Below are 24,952 nucleotides of genomic sequence, written 5' to 3' on the forward strand. Positions count from 1 at the left end.
ATCTTCTTGCAGTCCATGGGACTCTCAAGAGTCTCCTCCAGCACCATAATTCAAAAGCATCAATTCTTCAACGATCAGTCTTCTTTATGGTCAGCTCTCACTTCCATACATCACTACTGGGAAAACCATAGCTTTAACTATACGGACCTTTGTTGGCAAGGTGATGCCCCTGCTTTTTTAAGATGCTGTCTAGGTTTGTCATCGCTTTTCTCCCAAGAAGCAGGAGTCTTTTAATTTCGTGACTGCTGTCACCATCTGCAATGATCATGGAGCCCAAGAAAGTAAAATCTCTCACTGCCTCCATTTCATAGAATCATAGAGTTGGAATAGACCACAAGGGCCATCGAGTCCAACCCCCTGCCAAGCAGGAAACACCATCAGAGCACTACATATGGTTGTCAAGCCTCTGCTTAAAGACCTCCAGAGAAGGAGACTCCACCACACTCCTTGGCAGCAAATTCCACTGTCGAACAGCTCTTACTGTCAGGAAGTTCTTCCTAATGTTTAGGTGGAATCTTCTTTCTTGTAGTTTGGATCCATTGCTCCGTGTCCGCTTCTCTGGAGCAGCAGAAAACAACCTTTCTCCCTCCTCTATATGACATCCTTTTATATATTTGAACATGGCTATCATATTTCTTCCCTTTCTATTTGCCAGGAGGTGATGGGACCAGTGGCCATGATCTTAGTTTTTTTGATGTTGAACTTCAGACCATATTTTGCGCTCTCCTCTTTCACCTCATTAAGAGGGTGGATCCTTCATGGATCACTGCCCTGTCGTGGTGAAGGGGCTTGAATAATTCAGAGAAGCTATGAGCTATGTCGTGCAGGGCCACCCAAGACGGACAGGTCATAGTGGAGAGTTTTGACTGAACGTGATCCACCAACAAGCCACTCCAGTATCCCTGCCAAGAAAACTCCATGGACAAAAACAACAGGCGTTCCAATAGGTTTCTTGTATCTGTTCTATTTTTTGGGAATCCTGCAACGTGTTTTTACTCTGCTAACTATACACTGGAGTTCTGCTTTCGATCAATATTGAGTAGAATTTCACAGACATAAGTGGCTGTTGAAGACATTTTTATTTAAGAAGAACTTTCCTGAAAGGTGACCCAGTCATTTTATGGAATAATAATGACAACTCCCATTATCCCCAAATATTGGTCATGTTGACTGGGGCTGATGGGAGTTGGAGTCCAACAACACCTCGAAGACACCAGGTCAGGGAAATCTGTTATAAGCAGTAGGGCACTTCAGTAGGACAAACTGCATCTTCATCCTAATTTCAACTGATGCTCAACATTCAGCAGCTACCAAGCATGCTCAGTTCTCAGTAAGCTGTATTTTATATTTCTGTTGCACACAAGAGTCAGAGTCTTTCCTCAGTAGGTATTTACTTCTGCAAACCCCCAGGTTTCCAAAGCATTCCAATATCTCCCCAGCTGTGGTGCAAGTCCACAGGCATTCAGACTTAATAGCTTATTAACTTCACTGTCCTTAACCTGAGCCATAAGAGCAGATTTTCGTTTTACTTCTATCATTCTTATTAAAATAAAGCTCAGAATCAATAAAAAGATGTTGATAAACAGTGCATGAAAAAAATGCAATAGCCTATTTTAGTACAGTACAGTTATTTAAAGTGTGACATTTCCATGCACTTAAAATGACATGCTTTTTACAAGCAAAAATTCACTGGGACTGCACAGGAATGCAAGCCATCTTTGTTATCAAGAGCTGAGAAATACTATTCTCAACTTAGATCCAAAGTACTTACATGAGCTTTGATATCAAACTAAGATATTTGTGCCTAGTTATTTTTAATATATGGCAATTAAACGTTTTCTACAAAAAAGAAATAAATGCTTTGATGTTAGAACTTGGTTTGTTTTTATCTACCATCTCTCCTCCTTCAACAAAACACAGAGACATTTTTAAATTAAAAAGTCTTTAGCCATTTAGGAAATACAGATGACCCTGAAGTAGGTGAACCATATGTCATCTGCACAGCAACAGCTGCTTAATGTTTCACATTTTTGGCTGAATTTAAGCCGTGCACATTCAAATGCAGTGGTGGAATTAAAATGGTAAGCAAGTGATAAAATGAAGTTCATAGGATGAGGAAATGCCTATCTCATGTGTTCTACAGCGGAGTGAAGAAATGCCATGGTGCATCTGCAACAGTGAAACCAGCCATCATCTACCCCAGCTGCAACAAAACATGTCTCTCCCGTATTGATCTCTGCAGCTACAACAAGTGCTGTCACTCTCCAACAGTTTGACTTTACCCCCGATGGCACTCTTGCACTGTCTCTCAAGACAGACAGATGCAGATGGATGCAGGGTGGGCAGAAGGCAGATTGGAATCCACTAGATCCTCGAGTGATTTCCAATATACCAGCAAGGCTTCCCAACTCCTTGTTGCCTACCAGTAGCAACCACGGCGTTTCCGTGTGCGGCTCTGGTTCGCCAGAGCAGCGATGTCACGCTGGCCACGTGACCCGGAAGTGTCTTCGGACAGCGCTGGCCCACGGCCTCTTGAGTGAGATGGGCGCACAACCCTAGAGTCTGGCAAGACTGGCCCGTACGGGCAGGGGTACCTTTACCTTTACCTTTAGCAACCACAAAATGACCTTTCCCACCTAAATGAGGCTGCTGAATTTTTTAAAAAAGCTTGGGGTAACCAGAAGTAGACTTGTGTTCAAAAGGACAGTGAGCAGCTCAGTTCATTCTGGTACTGGAAACAAACTGCTTTGCTCAGAATGTACTGTTTAATGTCTTTTGCACCTAGGCCCTAACTGGTGGATCTTGAGGTTCCAGTAAAATACAAAGCTTGAAGTCTGCCCACCTCTGCTGTACAGAAGCCCCCATGGGCAAGAGGACTGATAGGAAAAGCAGGCAAGAATGTTTGCTCAACTCTATGGCTGTGTGCACATTATTGTTTATTCCAGCTCCAGTGTACTCTCACAGCCAAACACAGAGCCAGTGTGTGTGGTGTAGTGTTGGACTAGGAACTGGGTGTTCAAATGCCCAGTTGGCCATGAAGGTCACTGGGTGGGTGATCTTGGGCCAATCACTGCCCCTCAGCCTAACCTGTCTCACAAAGTTGTTTTGGGGATTAAACAGGGTGGGAGAGAATACCATGCACACCAACTCGAGCTCCTTGTAGGAAAAGGTGGTATAAAGATGCATTAAATCAATCAATCATTAAGCAAACATGGTGTTAGCCACAATCCATGTGTTTCCTGCTGCTTAACGAGAAATACTTCTGTTTGACCAGCTTTTCCTCAAACCGGCTTCCATCCAATTTGAAAACACAAATCATGGTTAAGCTGAGGTGTGTACATTTGAGACAGGAATCTGGTTGCAGGTGTGAGGAAGCAAATTGGGCAATGGGCACTGGGTGCAGACACCCTCCCCCCCCCCACATTGTGTACAGCAATGTAAAAATATGACTTGAAATGCCCTAATGGAAATAACCTAGCATTTTAAGCTGCTGATGTGCACATATGCGCTATGCCATGATCTGGTCTTCCTGCTGCGGTGCAGGAAGCCACAGGCTTTAACTGCCTGTGGCACTTAGAAGATGGCCTCTCATGTTCTAAAAACATGCGCTTTGCAGGACGGGAAAAGCAGAAATGTCATAACCCGCTAGTCATGCTCAACATCTGTAAGAACAAGCAGTGCCTGGCATGAGGAATGAAATGCTCAAACTAATGTAAATATGGTCACTGTCCACAAACCTAGTCAACTTCATACTGCCAAATGGACAGAAGTTAGCTCAAATTGCGCCACAAACTTCCAAAAGCCCAACCAATACATGATTCCGTGTAAAAATACACCAATGTGTTATGTTCAGTATCAACTGACAGAGAACTTTGACCAGCTGGATTCACTGGCTACAGGGGACGATTCTTTGTTTTTAAATAATCTGCCCGCTGTCATCTACTCCCAAGGGAGTTCAACCTAGAAGGCTCAGCACTTATACAGTACTTGCTATTATATCACTATATAAAAATGGGTACGGTTATAAAAAGAGATGAAATATATACTCCGGCTGTCTTTTTTTCTTTTCTTTTTTTTAAGTAGCCAAGAGTGTGTGGGTGCTTGGGATAGAACATTCTCCACTTTGTGTTCCAAATCTGTTCTTTGGAGCCAAAAGGCTAGAGGGGCTTAAACATGAGACTGGAGAGAGGAAACTCCCATTAAGGAAGAAGCTGCTAGATGTTCAGTTTTCTTTAAAGAGGATCCAAGTGGCGGAAACTCCACTTTGAGAGAAAAGATGGCAAAGTAGATTAAAGTTGTGGTTCTCCAAGTATGGGGCACAGGAAATTTAGAAAGTAGGTGTGAAGTTATAGGTGGGGGGAGAAGATCCTTGAGCAAAGATTGACAGATGCACCCTCTCACCCTAAGCAACAGAGGGCTAGTGCCACAGCCCTCAAAATTGCTGTGCTAGCCGTAAGGAAGGGAATATATGGAAGTTTATGGCAATAGCACCACTGTGAAGGCTTTCAGTGGTGCACCTAGGCAGGTGCCCCAGACTCTGAGCTTCCAGTAAATAGAAAAAAGGAAGCCTCTAGCCTTCCTATAAATAAAAATGTGGGGCAAAATGTGCAGGTACCTTTTAAGTGATTTCGATGAAATGAGAGTGACATGGCTTCCTTGTATATTTTTTCCTGGTACTGAGGAATGCTTTCTGTTGCTACTTAGACAGAAACAGCATCAGTGTGTGTGGGTGTGTGTGAGAGAAATAGATCTCAATAACCAGGACCAGCAAGACCTAGCTGACTTCCCATGGCAAGCATAAGATTGTCAGTGGTGGTTTTCTCTCCAGTTGTATGTTATGCCACACCCAGGTCATTTTGTGATAAGTTCTCAGCACTTTCTCAAAATTCAGAATATGACTAGTAAAAAAAAAGTTGGCAACCCCTGGGCTACAGCATTCTCTCCACCTCGTCTTCTTCCCTCGCTGACTGTTTTTACAAAGGTGTCTGAAACCAAACTAAATAAGATGTGAGCGTTCCACAACTGGCTTTCTTGATGTCTATTTCAAAATCGAAGGGGAACCAATAAGGATCCAAATTGGTTTGGGGCAATGGCACTGATTTAACCTTAGCCTCCCAGCGTTATTTTTCAAATCAAAATTGTCCCCTCAATTGTTGTTTATCTTGTATTTTGTATGTTGCATACAAAAGTATGTAGGCACCAAAAAAACAAACCAGGTAACTAACTGTGTGTGCGTGTGTAAAGTAATATAGACCTGCAGAATCAAATAACAACAGCCAACCAGTATACTAAATTACAATCATACTTCTTTGTGTATCAGATGATATTTAAATACTCCAAACATAACTAAGAATGAGAAGCTGGAGGGGAAACTATCTGCATTCAAATCGAGAGATTTAGCCTCTCCCCATACCACCTATCTGTGTCTGGTCAGTATTTTATCTTAACAATGAAACATTTCCCCCCCCCCCAAATATATATAGATAGATAGATAGATAGATAGATAGAGATAGAGATAGAGATAGAGATAGAGATAGAGATAGAGATAGAGATAGAGATAGAGATAGATATAGATATAGATATAGATATAGATATAGATATAGATATAGATAGATATAGATATAGATATAGATATAGATATAGATATAGATATAGATATAGATATAGATATATATTGCCCCATCAAAGCTGTTATTAACTTCCAGGAAGTGGATACAGGTACCCATCTTTTCCCTTGAAGATTCTGGTGAAGGAAAGTTTTGATTAGGAAAATGGGGCCAACACTTCTCCCCAGCACTGTTTCCTCAATCTAAATTACCGTATTTTTCGCTCTATAACACGCACCTGACCATAACACGCACGTAGTTTTTAGAGGAGGAAAACAAGAAAAAAATATTCTAAACGAAACAGTGGGTGTATGATTTTTGTGGTTCATGCTGTGGCCACAGACATGTGATCTGACGGTGAGTTTGGGGTAGCCCAATGCAAAAATCCTGAGGATCCATGTGAATCCATGCTTTGTAACCACGTTTTAAGTGGGGAGGGAAGGAAAAGCACTCAAGGGATAAGGAGCAGGCGTGGGGGGGTGGAGAAGGATGCTGCTAATAATGCAGGAGAGGCTCCTCTCCTCTCTCGCTTTGCTCCTTTAAAACAAGCAGGCTCTGCTTCTCTCCCTCCTCCCCGGCAAGGAAACCACGACAGTAATCACTCTGAGACAAATCAAGAAAAACACTCTCCCCCAACAAGCGCAGTGAGGTCAAAACACACACACACACAGAGAACCGGCCCTAAAGTCGCAGGGCGCTGGAAGTCACAGGGGCGCTGGGAGAGTGAACGGGAAGCAAGAGAAGGAGAAGGATCCCTCACACACACAGAGACACAGAGTGTCAATCCTAAAGTCGCAGGGGCGCTGGGAGAGTGAACGGGAAGCAGGAGGAGGAGAACGATAGCTCAAGCACACACACACACAGCCCCTACAGTGGCTAACCCAAAATCGGACAGCAAAAAACTGCAGGCAGGGACAGAGAGCACGGGGTTGTTTTAAAGCAGCCAACCAGACAGGAGCCACTTACACTCGTGTAAACGGCTACTCTCCTCTCCCGCTCTGCTTCTCTCCCTCCTCCCCGGCTCGGCTAGCTGACAGGAGCCGCCAGTGGCGTAGCATGGGTTGTCAGCACCCGGGGGCAAGGCAAGTAATTTGCGCCCCCTAACCCGTGGATTTGCGCCCCCTAACCCTAACCCCCAGATGTTGCGCCCGGTGCGGCCGGCCCCCCCTGCACCCCCCACGCTACGCCACTGGGAGCCGCTTATACCCACTTTGCTGTTTCAAAGCGAGCCACAGACTGCTCAGGACTGCAGCAGATTCCCCCGCCATCCGTAGGCATTCGCTTCATAACACGCACAGACATTTCCCCTTACTTTCTAGGAGGAAAAAACTGCGTGTTATGGAGCAAAAATTACGGTAACTCTCCTTATTGCAACTGCTTTTAAGGGTTAAAAGAAAAAGTCAGGAGATCTCGCACGCAGTGTCTAGTTTGGCCATGAAGTGCCTCATTCTGGTTCTCTTCTAAAGCTATTTTGATCAGCGCCGCAATCCACTGACCCTCCCAATCCACGCATACTGCAGTGCACTGTATACAAGCACCTCATGTGCAAGGATTCTCTTCGCTGACCAGGGAACTGGTGGGAGGCATGGAATATTCAGCTAAGAAAAGAGGCCACAGCTTTCTACAACATGGTGGCTGCTTCATCTTTGTTCAAAACCTCATAAAAGGGGAGCGGGGGAGAGACTATGTCGTACATAGGATAAAATGAGAAGTTGAGAGCTTATTTCATACTTCCCTCACTTTTGAAAGGAAATGGTGAAAAGGGAAAAAATCATTACAATGGAGTGAGAGTGGAAAGAGGAAGCTGTTTAAATTTACTTAAGATGTACATTTTGCCCTCAGACATGACAGCAACAGTCACCACTTTAAAGTAATGGTTAAAAAACAAAACCTGTCACCCTTCTTTTCCCACAAAGGTAAAAGTATTTGGAGAGTTGGCCCCCTGCACTAAAAACTGACCATACCCATCTGCACAGAAAATGTATGACGTAATAAAAATAATATTCAGATGAATTTTGTTAAATGTAGCCTGATTAAATCATATAATTATAGAGTTGGAAGGGATCACGGCGATCATCTAGTCCAGGCTTTCTGAATCTCGGCCCTCCAGATGTTTTTGGCCTACAACTCCCATGATCCCTAGCTAGTCAGGGATGATGGGAATTGTAGTCTCTAAGCATCTGGAGGGCTGAGGTTGAGGAAGCCTGATCTAGTCCAACCCTTTGCAATGCAAGAATCTTTTGCCCAACATGGACCTCAAAACCCACGACCCTGGCAAGCGTATATTTTCTGCCAATGTTTCTATACTCTTAATTTCTCAGAGATTTAAGTAAAGAAAGTTAACATTACATCAGCATCAGCTCTGATATTTGTTTCTGCCCCTTAGTTTTGATTAGTGTGCACATATACCAGCATTTTAAGCTATTTTTCATGGCTATTCTCAGTTTTTTTATGACTGTGAGAATGCTTCTTTAAGGAATATTCCACTTTTTTAAAGAGCAAGTATGACACAAATACATTATTAAAATGATGTACAACTTACGACCGGCTTATCATTTAAATAAACAGTTCACTACCATTTTCAGCAATAGGTCACAAAAAAACATATTTGGGGTTAAAGCAAAACAGAAATACAGCTGAAACGTATTTATTGCATTTGGCAGAAAATGAAGTTATAAGAACCATGCATTCTAATTAACAATGAAAACTGGAAAATATATTTGTCTTAGATAAGAAAGAGACTGAACGCCACTTTTAATGATAGCATGCCTGTGTAGTGGAGAACTTGTTAAGGTATTTATGAATTACTGATGAAAAAATGCATGCAGTCTCATTTTTCTGTTTTAGACTCTTTTGGACTCTCACATCACTAGAGTTTATGGCGAGTGAGGAGAGAGCATAAGCACAAGCCCAGGATCACATGACATGCTAATCCAGAGCTTTCCAAACATTTCATGTTGATGACACTCTTTTTAGACACACATCATTTCGCGACACGTTAATTCAGTTTTACTAGCAAACTGGAGGTTAAACTAGCCCCTTTCCAGCCCAGGGAGGATTGTGGGAAGCGTTCACGCGACACAACTACACACTGCAGCCGACACACTAATGTGTCGTGACACACAGTTTGGAAAGCTCTGTGCTAGGCCAAACTTTGTCTCAGCTCAGCCCAGGAGTAAAGGGGAAGAGCGAAGCAACTGGAAGCATCTCTCTGGAAGCTTGCAAGTTTGCACTGTATCAGTAAGTCATAGTTTCAAAGTTGCCATGTCACATTAAGCAGTACATTGGTTGAAAATAGTTTTAAGAATATGATAACCAAAGAACGTAAGAACCACTTGCTGAATCAGGCCCATGACTGCAATGCATCTAAAGTAAATTAAGTCAATTTATTTCAACAGGTCTACACAGAATATGGCTTAGCTTGAGATCACCTGGAGTACAGCTCTCTCTTTCTCTTACTGGCAAGAAAGCGATACATTAGCTCAAACTCACCTTTTATTTTGGATTTCCCAAGGTAATTATTCAGCAGAATAAGCATATCGAGATATGTCGATCTAGTCACCAAGCAAGGATTCTGCCTAGAAACAAAGTCATTGTCATAAGTTAAATGGCTTTAAAATACTTTAAAATTGCCCCTTAAACCAACAACCCATTAGGAGGATATTAAATTCCTGTCAGGTCCTGCTCATGTAAAATGTATGTAACCAGCCAATGCCTACATCACATTTCTAAATAATCCGAGGATGATCTACCAAATGTTACAATGAAAAAAGCCACACAATCTATAGCAAAACTACTTCCTACAGTCAAGTCATGCTCTATTCAAGATAAAACTTCTTTTATTTTTTTTCTTACTTGTCCCACTTTTACACTGTCCAACAATCAAAGTTCTCTGGGTGGTTTGTAACAAAGAATTAAATTATAAAACAGAGTAATACCTAAAATCTAAAATAGTATCTAAACCTTACAATACAAAACCAGAATAAAAACAGAGGATAACAGATTAAGAGATCTCGGAATACTAAACACTTTCTTAAAAGTGTGAAAGACTAAAAAGGTCTTCACCTGGTGCTAAAAAGACCAGAGTGTGTGAAGTGCAGGTGGGTTCCCATGAAGCAAGACACAGTGATAACACCCAAGAATCTTTATTGAAATAACAGAACTGGACAACAGGGGCAGAGCAACTGCTTATATACATTTCTGAAAGCCTGGGCCATTCCCACTCCCAATGTGATTGGCTGTCTAAACTTCCAAGCTGCAAATCATGACTCAGAGTTTAAGGGCCAATGGCAGAGGCCCAAATCCTGAAATGTTCTGTGATTGGATATCATGTATCGAATCAGGACACAGGGGCTCAGAATCCTTAGTCCAGGCTCAAACTCAGGCAAACACAGACCACTGAATACATAACAGTGTGGGTGCCAGGAGAGGCTCTCTGTGGAGGGCATCCAACAACTGGGGTGCTACCACTAAAAATATCCTATCTTTAGTATCATTGGGAGAAGGCCTCAGGAGATGACCTTAAGAGTTAGGCTAGGTATATATGCCCTTGTACAAAAATGTGACAAAAATTCTGTTTCCAAATATTGTCCTTTTGCTCACAAAATACCCTATATATTTAGGAACCTCCCTCATACTAGGCATATTCATAGAAACAGATGGCTCAAATCTGTGCATGAAATAGAAAGTATATGCAGGGTCTGGGAGGCTTGCACATCCACAAGGAAGAATTTATCAAGACTCCTAAATGTCTGAACTGTTATACAATACACAGCTTTCCCCAAGTTTCTATGGAATCAATTATTATTAGGATTTCTACCTCCCTACCGTTTCCCTAGAACTCAAGAGACCATGAAGAACCACTAACTATTCCTTAATCAGGCAACTTTCCATGGACTGATGAACTAATCTTAGGAACACAGAAACTCAAAGAGGAAATACTTAACTCCAAGACACCTGGAGGCAATTTAAGGGTAAGTACTTGGGTGGGGGTGGAAGGGAACTTAAGCAAGAAATTAAGCACATGTTTGTACATTAATCATAAATCCACCTACGACAGTATTCAATAGAAACCCTGAAATTAAGTTTAAATAAACCTAGGACATTAATTGCTTGATGTACAAGCACTAAGTCATAACTCATCAATGAATAAATAAATAAATATATACATAGTGACTTTTGTCATTTTGATGACCTTGTGTTTATGTTTTAGTTGTCTGGTGCATTTTATCTGTGGTAAGTTTGTAAAATGCATCAGAATACATATTATAATAGCTCCTGGTGTTCTTTCTTTCTTACTCCCTAGTAAATAGACAAATAATTTTAAATTAAAGGGGAAACATCCCTGGAAATTATAAAATCAATGGATGACACGACCTAATTGTTTGACATCACTTTCACACATCATTAGTCATGCAACACACTTAAGAGAATGTAGGGACCAATATAATGATTACCACATAAACTACACCTTTGGTGTTTTGGCAGGTGTGGTAGATCTTAATGAAACACAGATCTACTTCTAAGCAAGTCACTGAGATACTTTTCCGAGTTACTAAACTAAAGGTAACTCCTGTTCTATTGAGCAAGACTGGTGTGTTTCTAATTCCTAACAAGAGTGAGAGACAATTGGTTTATGTTCACAGTTAAACTATATCTCTGTAGAATGAAGTATTGATTACTTGAATATCGATCTATTTTAATCAATAACTAGCTGTTCGGCTAGTTATACTTCCGTAGTCTGCAATTCCACACACACTTAGGTCTCATCCATACTTCATCCATTTTTTCCAGGAACGAGTCCAAGAAGTTTTTATTTGTTGCCCCACTGCTTTCCTCAGGAAAACCCTGTTTACTACTCAATAGAAACAAACTTCAATCGAGTTTTCTGAGGGCAAACGGAATAAATTCTGTGACTAAGAAGTAAGTGCCACTCAACACAGTAAGAGCAGATATGCACAGGAATGTGCAGTCAATTTGGTAACAGGAAGAACACTGTGAGTTGTTTTAAATAATAGAATCCAAAGCCAGGGCATGGACCACCTCCTTTTGAAAAATTTGATCTCTCTATTGTAGGTTTTGTTATGTGAATAATAATAATAATAATAATAATAATAATAATAATAATAATTTATTTATTTATTTATTTCCCACCCTCCCCAGCCAAACCGGGCTAAGGGCGGTTAACATCAAAGTATATAATACATTAAAACATAAAATCCAGCAATTGACTGAAATACAGATTAAAATCAGAATAAATCAGATGGCAACTCACAATTTGTAACTATAAGGGTTGGGAACATTAAGTGCTCACAAGGCTCAGCTATTCGTATGAGCCGGTGAGAAGAGTTAGAGAGGCCGCTTATATGCAAGGTCTTGTAAAAAGAGTGGGGTCAGACTGGACCCTGACCAAAGGCTTGGCGGAACAGCTCCGTCTTGCAGGCTCCTGCAGAAACATGTCAAGTCCTACAGAGCCCTGGTCTCTTGCGACAGAACATTCCACCAGACTGGGGCCAGGGCCAAAAAGGCCCTGGCTCTGGTTGAGGCCAGTCTAACTTCCTTGAGGCCCAGGACCTCCAAAACGTTATTGTTTGCAGACTGTAAGGTCCTACGCGGGGCATACCAGGAGAGGCGTTCCCGTAGCTATGAGGGTCTCAGGCCATATAGTGATTTAAAGGTTAAAACCAGCACCTTAAACCTGACCCTGTACTCCACCGGGAGCCAGTGCAGCTGGTAAAGCACTGGATTAATGTGATCCCATGGCAAAGACCCCATAAGTAGCCTCGCCGTGGCATTCTGCACCCGCTGGAGTTTCTGGGTCAGCTTCATGGGCAGCCCCACGTAGAGCGAATTACAATAATCGAGCCTGGAAGTGACCATCGCATGGATCACAGTGGCTAGATCAGGGCGGGAAAGGTAAGGAACCAACTGCTTAGCACGGCAGAGATGGGAAAATGCTGCCTTTGCTGTAGCTGCAACCTGTGCCTCCATAGAGAGGGAGGCACTGAAGGTTACACCCAGACTCTTCACAGAAGGTGCTGGCATTAATTGTGCCCCCGCAAAGAATGGGAGTTTACCCCCCAACCCCATGTCATCTCAAGGACTCACTGGGTGGGTTATGAGGACCCCCCTCAGGTCCGCAGACCAGCAATTGGGAACCACTGGATAGATGATTAGTATGGACAACTCTTGCAGTCTTCTTGCTCTAGTGGTTTCAGAGAATGAGGTGGATGAAGGGCTGTATGAAAATTTAACAAACAAAACCCGTGGAGCAGAATATACATAGGCTACTGCTGCACATTTCTGTATCCATTAACATTTAGCTGAGTTTAGGTTAACATTTTGCAGTGCAATGTGTCCAACAGCTATTGCCAGCATAGTTAATCCATGGTATTCTAATAATACGCTCCATAATTGGCAGCGTCAGCTTTGCTAATTAATATTTCAATTTATTTGCTACTTTAAAGTACTGATACACCCAGTGCTTTTTTCCTTAAAAAAAAGTTTAGAGGTTCTCTCATTTTGACTCAACCCCCCCCCCCACCATTTTATAGTTCAAATCGGGGGAAATACCGTATTTTTCGTCCTATAGGACACACTTTTCCCCCTCCAAAAATGAAGGGCAAATGTGTGTGCGTCCTATGGGGTGAATGCAAGCTTTCGCTGAAGCCTGGAGAGCGAGAGGGGTCGGTGCGCACCGACCCCTCTCGCTCTCCAGGCTTCAGGAAGCTCTGCGCAACCCTCGGGAGACCGGCGCCACTTCACGCCCGCCTCCCGAGGGTTGCGCAGAGCTGCCTGCAGTCCCGGGGCAAGCGCAGCTCTGCACAGCCATCGGGAGCGGGGCGCGAAGTCACGCCCGCCTCCCGATGGCTGCGCAGAGCTGCCTGCAGTCCCGGGGCGAGCGCAGCTCTGCGCAACCATCTGGAGCGGGGCGCAAAGTCGTGCCCACCTCCCGATGGCTGCGCAGAGCTGCCTGCTGTTCCGGGGCGAGCGCAGCTCTGTGCAGCCATCCGGAGCGGGGCACGAAGTCGCGCCCGCCTCCCGATGGCTGCGCAGAGCTGCCTGCATTCCGAAGCCTAGGGAGACCGGCGCGACTTACCGCTGGCCTCCCTAGGCTTGCGGATAGCAGGCTGTTCTCGGGGCTGGGATTGGGGGAAGCTCAGGCTTCCCCTGCGCCAGCCCCGCGCCTGGGGGGGAAATAAATTTTTTTTCTTTATTCCCCCCCCCAAAAAAAACTAGGTGCGTCCTATGGGGCGGTGCGCCCTATGGGGCAAAAAATACGGTAAATACAGTAAATGGATAAAAGTACATAGATTCACAAAATGTTTAGGGGTATGTGTCCCCCCAGTAAAAAGCACTGGATATATCATTACTCCCCCAACTTCTAAAATAGACATTTGTATATGTATTTGAATGTTGTTGTTGTTTTAAGTTGATTCACAAAAATGAGATTCAGCTTCTTTGACATGACAATACAAAATAAATGCTCTGAAATAGCGACATATAACACTTATCTCCATATTTACTGAGGGAAAGGGGGGAATACACAAAATTATTTCAACCCTACAACCTATTATTAATCTGTGATAAATTCATTTATAGGTAAAGAGTTTTAACCTACCACTTAGCCAACCACAGTTTGGCTTCAATACAAGTTATGATGCTTCTCAGGCCTTGCAGAAAGTCTGAATTAGCCCTGTGTTTAGACTCCAAATAGGACTGCAGCAAGTGAAAGACCTACATCAAAATAAAATAAAGAAGTTGCAGACTGCTGTGAAAATATTTTCCAAATATCCAGTTCCTTAGCTTTTGGCAGTGATCAAAAATAAGTCTACAGGGAATCAAACCCAGCCACCTGCAGAATGACCCTCTACAATTTGTACAGAAAGGGCTTGTTGGCTCTGGATTAACTGTGAAGATACATCCCTTAGTCACAGCCTTCGGCCTTCCAATCAGCCTTCATTTCACTGAGCAAACTCCCTACTTTTACCCAGCTTTTATTTTCCATGACATGAAAAATTATGAAGACTGACTAATACAATATGCAGATCAACAGCAAGATAATTTGCACCAAAACCAAAAATGCACTATGTTTATTTACCATGAGAGGCATCCTTGCACATATGCAAAACAAGTAATCTCAGGAGTTAATAACATGAATACATTTATTTGGTATTAACATTTCTAATTTCAAATCTGGTCTTCGACACTTTAGATGTTTAAGGACCCATATTCTTGCAGCTGTAATTTGTTTTACAATGTTTTTAATGTTGCATTTTGAATGGATGGGACCCAGGACCTTATTATTAATCATTAGGATACCTTCTCTCTAAGCAAAACCATCCAGTTATTATACAATGTTACATATAAACCAAGAAAATGAAATGTCACTAGAGATGTGAAGGCCTGTGGGGAAATACGTTTTCTTAAATAAAAAAAATACGGACTATGACACATGAAAGGGCAAAGATGCTTCTTTAAATCCTGGCAAACCTTAGAATTTTGGGATTCCATGATAAATTCCATGAGAAATATCAAGAAGCAAAAGCAGAAACTGATAGTAATAGCTCAGAAAATAAGACTGATTAAATTTCATGCAATAGCCACAGAGTCTTATCCCACCCCAACTATGGAGGACTGAAGGATACATAATAATTTTTGGAATCCAAAATAATTTTCAATTGGCCTATAAACTATCTGGCAACTACTGTAACTGTTGTAAAACAGGGGTTATATAAATTCCAAATGGCCCCAAGTCAGTAATCTGGCAGCTGGGTTTTTGGACCAGCTTAAGTTTCCAAATCAGATTACAAATATTTGCTCCCCGCAATTCCAGGTTCTCAGGGAATTTAGAGTTTTATCTGGTTCTGGCAAACCTCTTATTTAAAATCAAACCAGAATAGAAGTGGTTGTCGAGAACGTACCATGGAATAGGGGAGATCCCAAAAGTTCACAAGGCCCAGTTCCTAAAGCCCAGTCACAAACCGGGCATGTACTAGCCCAAAGTCATGCAGTGCAATGGCTTTCAAAACAGAAATATATTCTAAGCGCCATTTTTTATTAAAAAATTAACATAACTAAAATGACAGCTTGTTGACGAATGTGTAAATAAAAACCCTATTTGCTCAGCTTACTTGGAAAAGGAACAAATGTGTTTTTGTGAATCGTCGTAAGCTCCAGCTTGGCTTTTTGAAAAATAACAGTGCCGTCTTTCAGCTGTACTATCCAGGCTGCATCAGCATCATTTTCTAAAAACACTAACAAGACCATCCCTGAAACTGAGATTTGTAGTTTCCTCATCAAAAGTTGGAAACAGAAAAGGGTGAACATACATGGATAGACTACCAGGAACAAACAGTTTTAAACAACAAAAAAACCCACAAACCGGTTTCCTAGTTCACTGAACATTAAATAGGAAAAGGAAACATAAACCAAGACGCATGTTTCTTCTGAAGATTTATTTCTGTTACGAAATTATGACCATGGCATAACAGTTTAGGGATCTAAAACAAACTGTTACCTCCGGTCAGATCCTGTGTATCTGCCATGCTGCCTTGTGAATCTTCTGAAGCAAACAGTAATTCAAAAATCAGCTCCCTCAAACCCATCCTCAGTATCTGCTTCTTCAGTAATGCCTTTTAGGAAGAGCTACAGGGTGCTCTTTATCATCTGCTACCCATTGGCCTTCTATTGGTACAGGCTGGTGTTTGACAACCGAGGCAAAATATATACTGGCATGATGCTTGCCATTACTTGGATCCACTGGGAATTTACATAATGCGCCAGGATGCACATATCTGCACATTCACCAACAACTGTGCTTCCAGAGAAGGTGACACAAGGGCAGTTATAACACAAAAAGCAAACAATGCACTGGAACTGAAAACCCTTATGGACTTTTCAATTTGTATCATGTGCTGCAAAATAAATACGGCCCAATGTACAAGGACCAGTTCTCAGGTCTCTACTTCCCCAACTTTTTCCTCTGTTCCAGGGATAAAAACTGAGGCGCATGTTTTTGCAACATCTGTTTTCACACCAGGGGCTACCTCCTTCGTCCCGTTTAGAAAACCAGCACACACTAGCAGGAGAACAGCCTTCAGCAACATATAAAGTATGAAGGGGCCACTCATGCAGCGATACTTGGCATGGAAAGAGGACGTGCCACAAAAAAAACAGAGGAGTGCATCCATTTTTATTTCTGAATTCCAGAGGCAAGTTTCCACAGAGGACCTTAAGGCACATGAAAACAGCTGCTAGGCAGACGAACATCCTTTTACACCATCCTGGTTCAAGGCTTCATACTGCTCAATACCTATTTAAATGTAAAATACCAAGGACACAAAGAAAATTGCTTCATAGAAAGTTGAACATTGCTATTCTTCAAGGTTTAATCCACTCCAGGTCTAATAAACTGAAATGTAGCTACTAAGGAAGTGTTTTAAATCAGGCATAGACAAACTCGGCCCTCCAGATGTTTTGGGACTACAACTCCCATCATCCCTAGCTAGCAGGACCAGTGGTCAGGGATGATGGGAGTGGTAGTCCCAAAACATCTGGGGGGCCGAGTTTGCCTATGTCTGCTTTAAATGGAAGTTTTGTCATGAATATTTGCTTAATTTAATCAACCCAAACTATTCACGAGCATGCACTTCTTTTTCTTCATTTAAACTACTTAATTTAAACCATTAATACTAAATTCCAATCCTACACCTAGTTACTTGCACATCTGCAACAGATGACATAGGAGGTCAGTAATAGCAACCCATCACATGCCATCAAATGCCTAAGGGCAAGGTAAGTTTTAACCTGGTTTCAAAAAGATATTCATTTTGGTGCCAGGCAGACCTTCAGCACTGCTGAGTGTCAGTGTCTGGAGATGCCTTTAATAAGGAAGGTTAAGCTGCCATCTAAATGGCAACACTTTTGGAATATTTTGAAGTTGTCAAACAACAGGCAGTTGTCAGCTGATGCTACTTGAACAGCATGGCAAACCTAATTTAATACAATGCCAAAAAAATGTTGTATTGTGTGTCAAGACAGATAACACACCACCACATTTTATATTCAAAATGCAGCAAAATCACATCTGCATTTATTAAATCAACATTTTAATAAAAAAGATCTGATTTCACGAAAGCAGCCAGTGGCACGCGGTCATTGGATTAGGGGAACTAAGCTAGTCCCCTAAATGTTCCTTTCCAAGCCCCGGGAAGCTTCTGCCCAGCTTAGGAAGAGAGGCACGATGCTCTAACGCAGGCATGGCCAAACCTGGCCCTGCAGCTGTTTTAGGACTACAGTTCCCATCATCCCTGACCACTGGTCCTGTTAGCTAGGGATGATGGGAGTTGTAGTCCCCAAACAGCTGGAGGGCCAAGTTTGGCCATGCCTGCTCTAACGGATTCAAGAGCCCTCCCCACCACCATCCCAAAGCCCACCTAGCTTTACGAAGGGGGCAGCAGAGCTCCAGCATCTTGCCAGAGGCCTGATGCCTCTTTCCCAAAGCCCGGGAACCTTCTGCCCTGGTTAGGGAAGGAGGCAATGCTCATACATCACCCACCCCTAATCGCACTTGCAAGCTGGTGCCTCTGGCTCTAACTGTTCCCCTACGAAAAATTTCACCACACGCCACTGAAAGCAGCAATAAACTGTTTCAGAGTATCCACGGATGAGACCTTTTAATTTTAACATAAGCACCACATAGCCGAAGACATTTTAAAAAGGAAGCCTGCAATCTTCCCCCCTGCTAAGAAACCTTCATACAGAAATGGCCTTTCAAAATACAGATAATTTTTAAGTTTCCTGGTTTGTGTATTTGTCTCTCCATGAACTCAAAAGGTTAAAGCTTCCTTCCCTCGAGCTAACCTGGATTCATAAAATGTCTGCTTATATGCCCTCAGCCTGCTTTGGAGAATCAAGTATACAATAAAAATACTCACATTCCTAGCTGGGAGAACGAAACAATACTCTGATTGTTCATCTAAACAGTTCTTGAAAGTAAAGTAAACTGACATCACTCTATAGTGCACATTTTCAGCACTCCCTGAAAAAATACAGATGTTTCAGCAGCTGAAATAAAACACTGTGCAAATAGTAAGCTGGAAAAAATGCAGCACTGGTGAAGGTGGAAACCTGATGCAGCAACCCAGGAGCAGGGCAGTTTGCAAAACAGCAGCAATAATTAGTGTGCACTTACTAAAAAATATGGCAACCAACTTGGTTCCATAATAGAACGAAATTCATGAAGGCATTCTGATGACTCAGTTGTGTTTATTTAAAGTATTATGATACGCTGAATTCTACTGGCCTTAGGCATAAGGAAGTCTCCTTCCTCTTTGGATACTAGGGACTGGAACAACTAGAGATGGGATGTTGGCAAACATGGGCCTCTAGCCAATAACATTTCCCTTAAGAAATCTCAATGGTTGCTTTTGGCTCGTGTTCAATACCTGACCAGTTACTGTGCTTCATGCCAGAAAGGCACATTTAAACAAATAAGATTGACAAATAAGGGGGAGAGATGAGATGCACCCTGTTTATGGAATATGGCAGGCTATAAGTCTGGGTTGCATTTGGGGTGGATGTTGGTTCTGCAGCCAAGAGTTGACGCCTCTTTTCAATCCAGCCTACCTCTGTGAACAGAATGAATAATCTTATCGGATTGTTTTTGCTGGTGCTTGCTGGGGAAATGTTTGGAAAACTACGGAGCCAGATGCAGACTGTGTGAGCAAATAAATATTAGACAATGCAAGGTTTCATCTGCTTGCACGATTGTGACATGTCTTCAAAAACTATCAACGCACATTTACAGAAAGGAAGAAAACCCGTAAAGAAACTTAAGCCCCGACAAATGAGTGATCCATGTAGTGATAGCAGTTGATAGAACTAAGCAGATTTTCACCCTATGCATACAAACGAGGCTATTTATACATTTTACTTCCCATCAGGCTCAGCATGTCAGCTTACAATAACATGTTAATGTTAATGTTTTCCAGTAATTTTCACAGTGGCATTTAACTGCAAACGCCTCAGCCAAGGTAAACGTAAGGGCAATCCGAGGGCTAACTGCATAATCAAAAGAACAGCCTTAATGAGCACTGCACTTAGGCTTTGAAGTAAACATTAAGACTGGTTGTAATACATTACGCTGTTTTGCTTTGCTTTATAACACTGAACCATGGTTTTTAGTGAAATCGTTTGGATGTGCCTTTCCAGAAGTAGCTTTAAAAAAAAAATCAATTTATCTAATCACGGCTAATTACAAAACTTCATTTGTGGTTTTAAAAATGGCCAGTGAATTCTGTGCCCATCATTCTCATTATGCAAAACACGGAGCACAAAAATAGTTCCAATGTTTGAAATCCTCTTGAGATAGGTCTGGGCCAGTGTAGCTAAACAGATTTACTGATAAACAGCTTCCTAACACAAGTCTGGACTAAAGTCACTTGGTATATATTCTACCTACTTTCTAGAGATATTGCAAAGATAGATGGAATCAACAGAAAAAGTAAATAGTTAAAGATATTATTTCTATGGTGTTCCCCCCCCCCACATGCTAATGATTCTTAACAGACTTAATCTTGATAATCCAAATCAACTAAAACTGGCATTCTTGGCAATGAAAAGAGGAGCTAATAGTCTGCCCTTTGCATGCAGAATGCTTAGTCAGAACAGGGCATTCCCACCATAAACGCATGTACACTCACAATTCCTTCAGCAATTCTGGGATGCCCCCAGAGTCAGGTGAGAATTCTGGGATTCTTAACCTCCTGTGTATGGTTTTAAGTGTGTTACCTTGAAGGTTTACAGAAGCCAACTTCACCAGTACCATCTGAGATTTTGCCTCATCTGTGTTCATCTGATGTTTGACCTAAATCCGGCTCCGATTGCATGTGTAAGGCATCCAGCTTCACTAACATGTTGTAAATGCTAGCTACTGAACCCCTACAGTAGTGTTCAAAGGCTGTCACAGGGTGAGAGCCCTGAGTTTGAAGGAAGGGAGACAGCAAGATATGGCGCAACTGTCACTCCTGCAGCCAACCCCAGGGATTGCTCACTCAACCCTGCTCACTTACTATCAGGGAACTGGAAGCAGGGAAATCATCTTAACATTATTATTTTTCTTGGAGAGAAAAATACTCCAACACCTTGGTTATTGGGTTGCCCTTTTCTGCATCTCTTTAAAAAAAAATATTTATGAAAACATTTCTACCGCAACACTCAGTCAAACTCCCAAGGCAGCCGGCAACATATCTTAAAAGAACCCCCGTGTTGTAGTTTTAAGGATGCACATAATAGTTTAAATGTGGCCACACCAGAGACTTATTTTTAAAAGGACATTATGATCCCTGCCCAAAGCAGGGTTTGCTGTAAGTGTTGAGCAACTTGTTTGGGTCGTACAGAAAGCCCCTATGAAGATAGGTCACATGATGTCATGGTGGTGTCTGGTGACGGACAGGTTGGTGGTCGCATCTACTGGTCAAAATGCCCCTTGGGAATGGGCAAGGTCAGGATGTGGCCCAACAGTCAAATCCTGCTCTCCACCCCTGCTTAAACTATCATGAAGCCGAACTACAAATACATAGCATGACAAATACATAGCATACCCTGGCACAATGGAATTTCAGCTGCTTCGCTTCTCCATTCCTGCTGCTGCATTTACCAGTTGTTATTTCTTGGACTCTTGGTTTGTCTCCAAACAAACCATGAGCTGCACCCAAGGTTTGTTACTGTCTTCCCATTAGGAGTTTGGAGAAACAAATCAAGAGCCCTGGTTTGCACTTAAACCTGCTTAGCTGCTGGAAGGAACAGGGAAAAAGCAAAACTGCCCCAATTTTCACTCTGTGCACTAGCACACTGCACACTATAGTTCTATAGTTAAGCTATGGTTTAAAGTGGCATGCAAACCAGGCTATAGTTTATATACACTATTTTATTTTTTTAAAAAACTACGTATAAAAATAGTCATGAGAACAGACACACAGCCGTTATTATTTATATTTAGGTGCATGTTTTCTACTTGACGCAAATACTCCTCTTTTTCCAACTTCAAAGAAAAGCTTATCTTGGACAATAAAAATGGAGCTAAGAAAAGGAGCAGCTGCAAGGAAGTTGCAATGAAAAAACATTTAATTATAATGATCTTACTGCTTTGATCTCCAGGTACTATAACATTCATTCACAATATCAGCCTTTATAAATCAGCTATGAAATAGTACACTTCACATTCTGCTGCCAAATCAAATAAGAAAAGTAATACATAATCAGCAACATTTCTATTCCAAAGGGACAAGGCAGTTAACAGAGAAGTCTGCTGAACAAGTTATGAGCTGGAATGTGTATTATATGGAGGATGTCCACAGAAGATGCAGGCTGTAGCTGTAAGATGTTGAGCAGTCTAACAAATCAGTGTTTGCCTCTGTCTCCCAAACAGGCAATTTTTCATACTATAAAACTACTCAAGAAATCATACATCCCTGCAAGTTTTATACTGTGTGCACTGCTGCCATACTCCTGCACAGCTCAGCGGAAGGTTCCCAGTGGATTGTGCCCATAGTGACTTTATATCTGTTTTTAAAGAATTAATGTGACTTCTGGAACAGTTATAGTTAACCATAGAACTTGCATACTGTTACCTAGACCAGACAATTTTTTTCAAAACACTTTTTAACATTGGTGTGCTAAGAAAAAATGATATTTTGGGTTGACGTAGGCCACTAAAACTCTTAATTTCAACAAAGCCGATCAAAAATACAGTGGTACCTCAGGTTAAGAATTTAATTCGTTCCAGAGGTCCATTCTTAACCTGAAACTGTTCTTAACCTGAAAGTGAGACACTACTTTAGCTAATGGGGCCTCCCGTTGCCGCTGCGCCGCCAGAGCACGATTTCTGTTCTCATCCTAAAGTTCTTAACCCGAGGTACTATTTCTGGATTAGCTGAGTCTGTAACCTGAAGACTCTGTAACCTGAAGTGTCTGTAACCCGAGGTACCATTGTAATAAGAAAGCGTATTATGACAATATACAGTGGTGCCTCGCAAGACGAAAAGAATCCGTTCTGTGATTCTCTTCGTCTAGCGGTTTTTTCGTCTTGCAAAGCAAGCCCATTGACGGATTAGCGGATTAGCGCTATTAGCGGCTTTTAGCGGCTTATCTGCTGATCGGATCAGCTGATAAGCAGGTTAGAAAAAGGGGGGGAGGGGGAAAAACCAGCAGGAACTCGCAAGACATTGTCGTCTTGCGAAGCAAGCCCATAGGAAATTCGTTTTGCGAAGCACCTCCAAAACGGAAAACTCTTTCGTCTAGCGAGTTTTCCGTCTTGCGAGGCATTCGTCTTGCGGGGCACCACTGTATTTATGTTCCGTACAGAGGGTTGTATCTAATACTGCATGTGCCTGGTTCCGTTCATGCAATGGGACTTTCTCTCCCTGTGCACCTGCAAAATCTCCTCTGGAGGGTCTCCCACCCCTTTGGAACAGATGTTGAGGGTGAGCAAGGGGAAACAGGGGAGAAGAGGGAAAGCAGGAAATCCATGCAACAAGCTGGTCTGTCGTGAAAATGGCACAGTGCTGGATACAACTCGGAATCTTTCTGTCTCAAAATATGTTATGTTTTACGGTATGTTGCAAACCTCCCTAAGGTCTGCATGTATATGGAAGTATACAAATTTAATAAACAACAACATAGCCCATCAACCTGCTTTGGAATTCACCATGAACATGAAAACAGGATCAAAATTACTGCCTTCCAATGTTCTTGCTAATGCATCATCATCAAATTATTTATTTATTACTTATACCCCGCCCATCTGGCTGGGCCTCCCCAGCCACTCTGGGCAGCTCCAAATGAATATAAAAAATGCAATAAAACAGGCTTCCTCAAACTCGGCCCTCCAAATGTTTTGAGACTGCAATTCCCATCATCCCTGACCACTGGTCCTGCTAGCTAGGGATCATGGGAGTTGTAGGCCAAAAACATCTGGAGGGCCGAGGTTGAGGAAACCTGCAATAAAACATCAAACATTAAAACAGGGCTGCCTTCAGATGTCTTCTAAAAGTCAGATAGTTGTTTATTTCCTTGACATCTGATGGGAGGGCATTCCACAGGGCAGGCGCCACCACCGAGAAGGCCCTCTGCCTGGTTCCCTGTGACCTCACTTCTCACAGTGAGGGAACCGCCAGAAGACCCTTGGACCTGAACCTCAGTGTCTGGGCTGAACAATGGAGGTGGAGATGCTTCTTCAGGTATGCTGGGCCGAGACATACAATGTCACCAAGATAACTGACAAACTTCATTAACATTTAAAGCCATTTAATAAGCTAAGTATACGGGGACACCCATATTTATGTTCTGGTTGCTCTGCAATGATTCCCTGAGGCCCTCTTTCTACAAAGTTTCTTGCTCTGAGACTAATTATATGCACCTCAAATATGCGAATTTTATGAAGAAAGCACCAACGTGGCAGCTTCTGGATGCTGCGGATTACCACTCCCATTAGTGCAAGCAAGTAGGGCCAAAGGTCAGGGATGATGCGTCTCGAAGTCCACAACATCCAGTCCTGGTGCATATATGATCACTGCAGTTTTAGTCTAGTTTTGAATTGAATTGATTTGTTTTAATTTTAGTACATATGTTTGCAACCTTGAATATTTCACAGAGAAGCAGGATAAAAAAAATGCCCATAGGCCTGAAGGAGTTATTCTTGTTCATAATACTAATGAACAAAATTGATGACAATTTTTCTAGCTGATTCTCACTCCCTGTTACTCCCCTGCAGCTATATGTCAGTATTCCAGCTCTGAACATTCCACACCCCTTTCAAAAGAAAAGCAACATCCACATTACTGAGACAGATTTAATTAATATCAAAAGAAACTCATGTACCTTCCTCAGCAAAACAGTGAAGCTGGTGATTTCAAAAGCTTCTGCTCTTCACAAAAAGTCAGTATCGCATAAATGTCATTTTAATTATTCTTTTATAACCGTCCTAAATATCCCTGTAAGTAAGCATTCTTACTCTGCGGGGACTGCCATTCAATCCATACTGCTGGCTGAAGACAGGATCTGTACTGTTGCACGCCACCCTAATCTACAACTGGTGTGAGATTCCACTGCTCACCAGAGTCTGTGTTTCCTTTTGGAAATGAGGCACAGCGGAGACTGTGGTGTCTTTATGATATATGGTTTATTTACACATATATACAACCTGAGCCTATATATATACTTACACATATATACAGTGGTGCCTCGCAAGACGAAATTAATTCGTTCCGCAAGTTTTGTCATCTAGCGAATTTTTCGTCTTGCGAATCACGAAATCCCATAGGAATGCATTGAAAATCAATTAA

The 24,952-nt window shown here is 42.2% G+C and overlaps 1 protein-coding gene across 3 annotated transcripts in view; it reads right to left on the reverse strand.

The window, feature by feature from the left end:
• The window catches only part of THADA (THADA armadillo repeat containing), a 166,733-nt gene that overhangs the window by 36,859 nt on the left and 104,922 nt on the right, over positions 1 to 24,952 (reverse strand). For all 3 annotated transcript variants that reach the window (XM_081185941.1, XM_081185943.1, XM_081185942.1), the window contains exons 30-31: positions 14,227 to 14,342; positions 9,099 to 9,184 (exon numbers count right to left, since the gene is read on the reverse strand). In XM_081185941.1, coding sequence (XP_081042067.1) covers positions 9,099 to 9,184; positions 14,227 to 14,342 — 202 coding nt within the window. The remainder of the gene's footprint in view (positions 1 to 9,098; positions 9,185 to 14,226; positions 14,343 to 24,952) is intronic.

Source organism: Podarcis bocagei (assembly GCF_964188305.1).
Source record: "Podarcis bocagei genome assembly, chromosome: 3".
Taxonomy (NCBI): domain Eukaryota; kingdom Metazoa; phylum Chordata; class Lepidosauria; order Squamata; family Lacertidae; genus Podarcis; species Podarcis bocagei.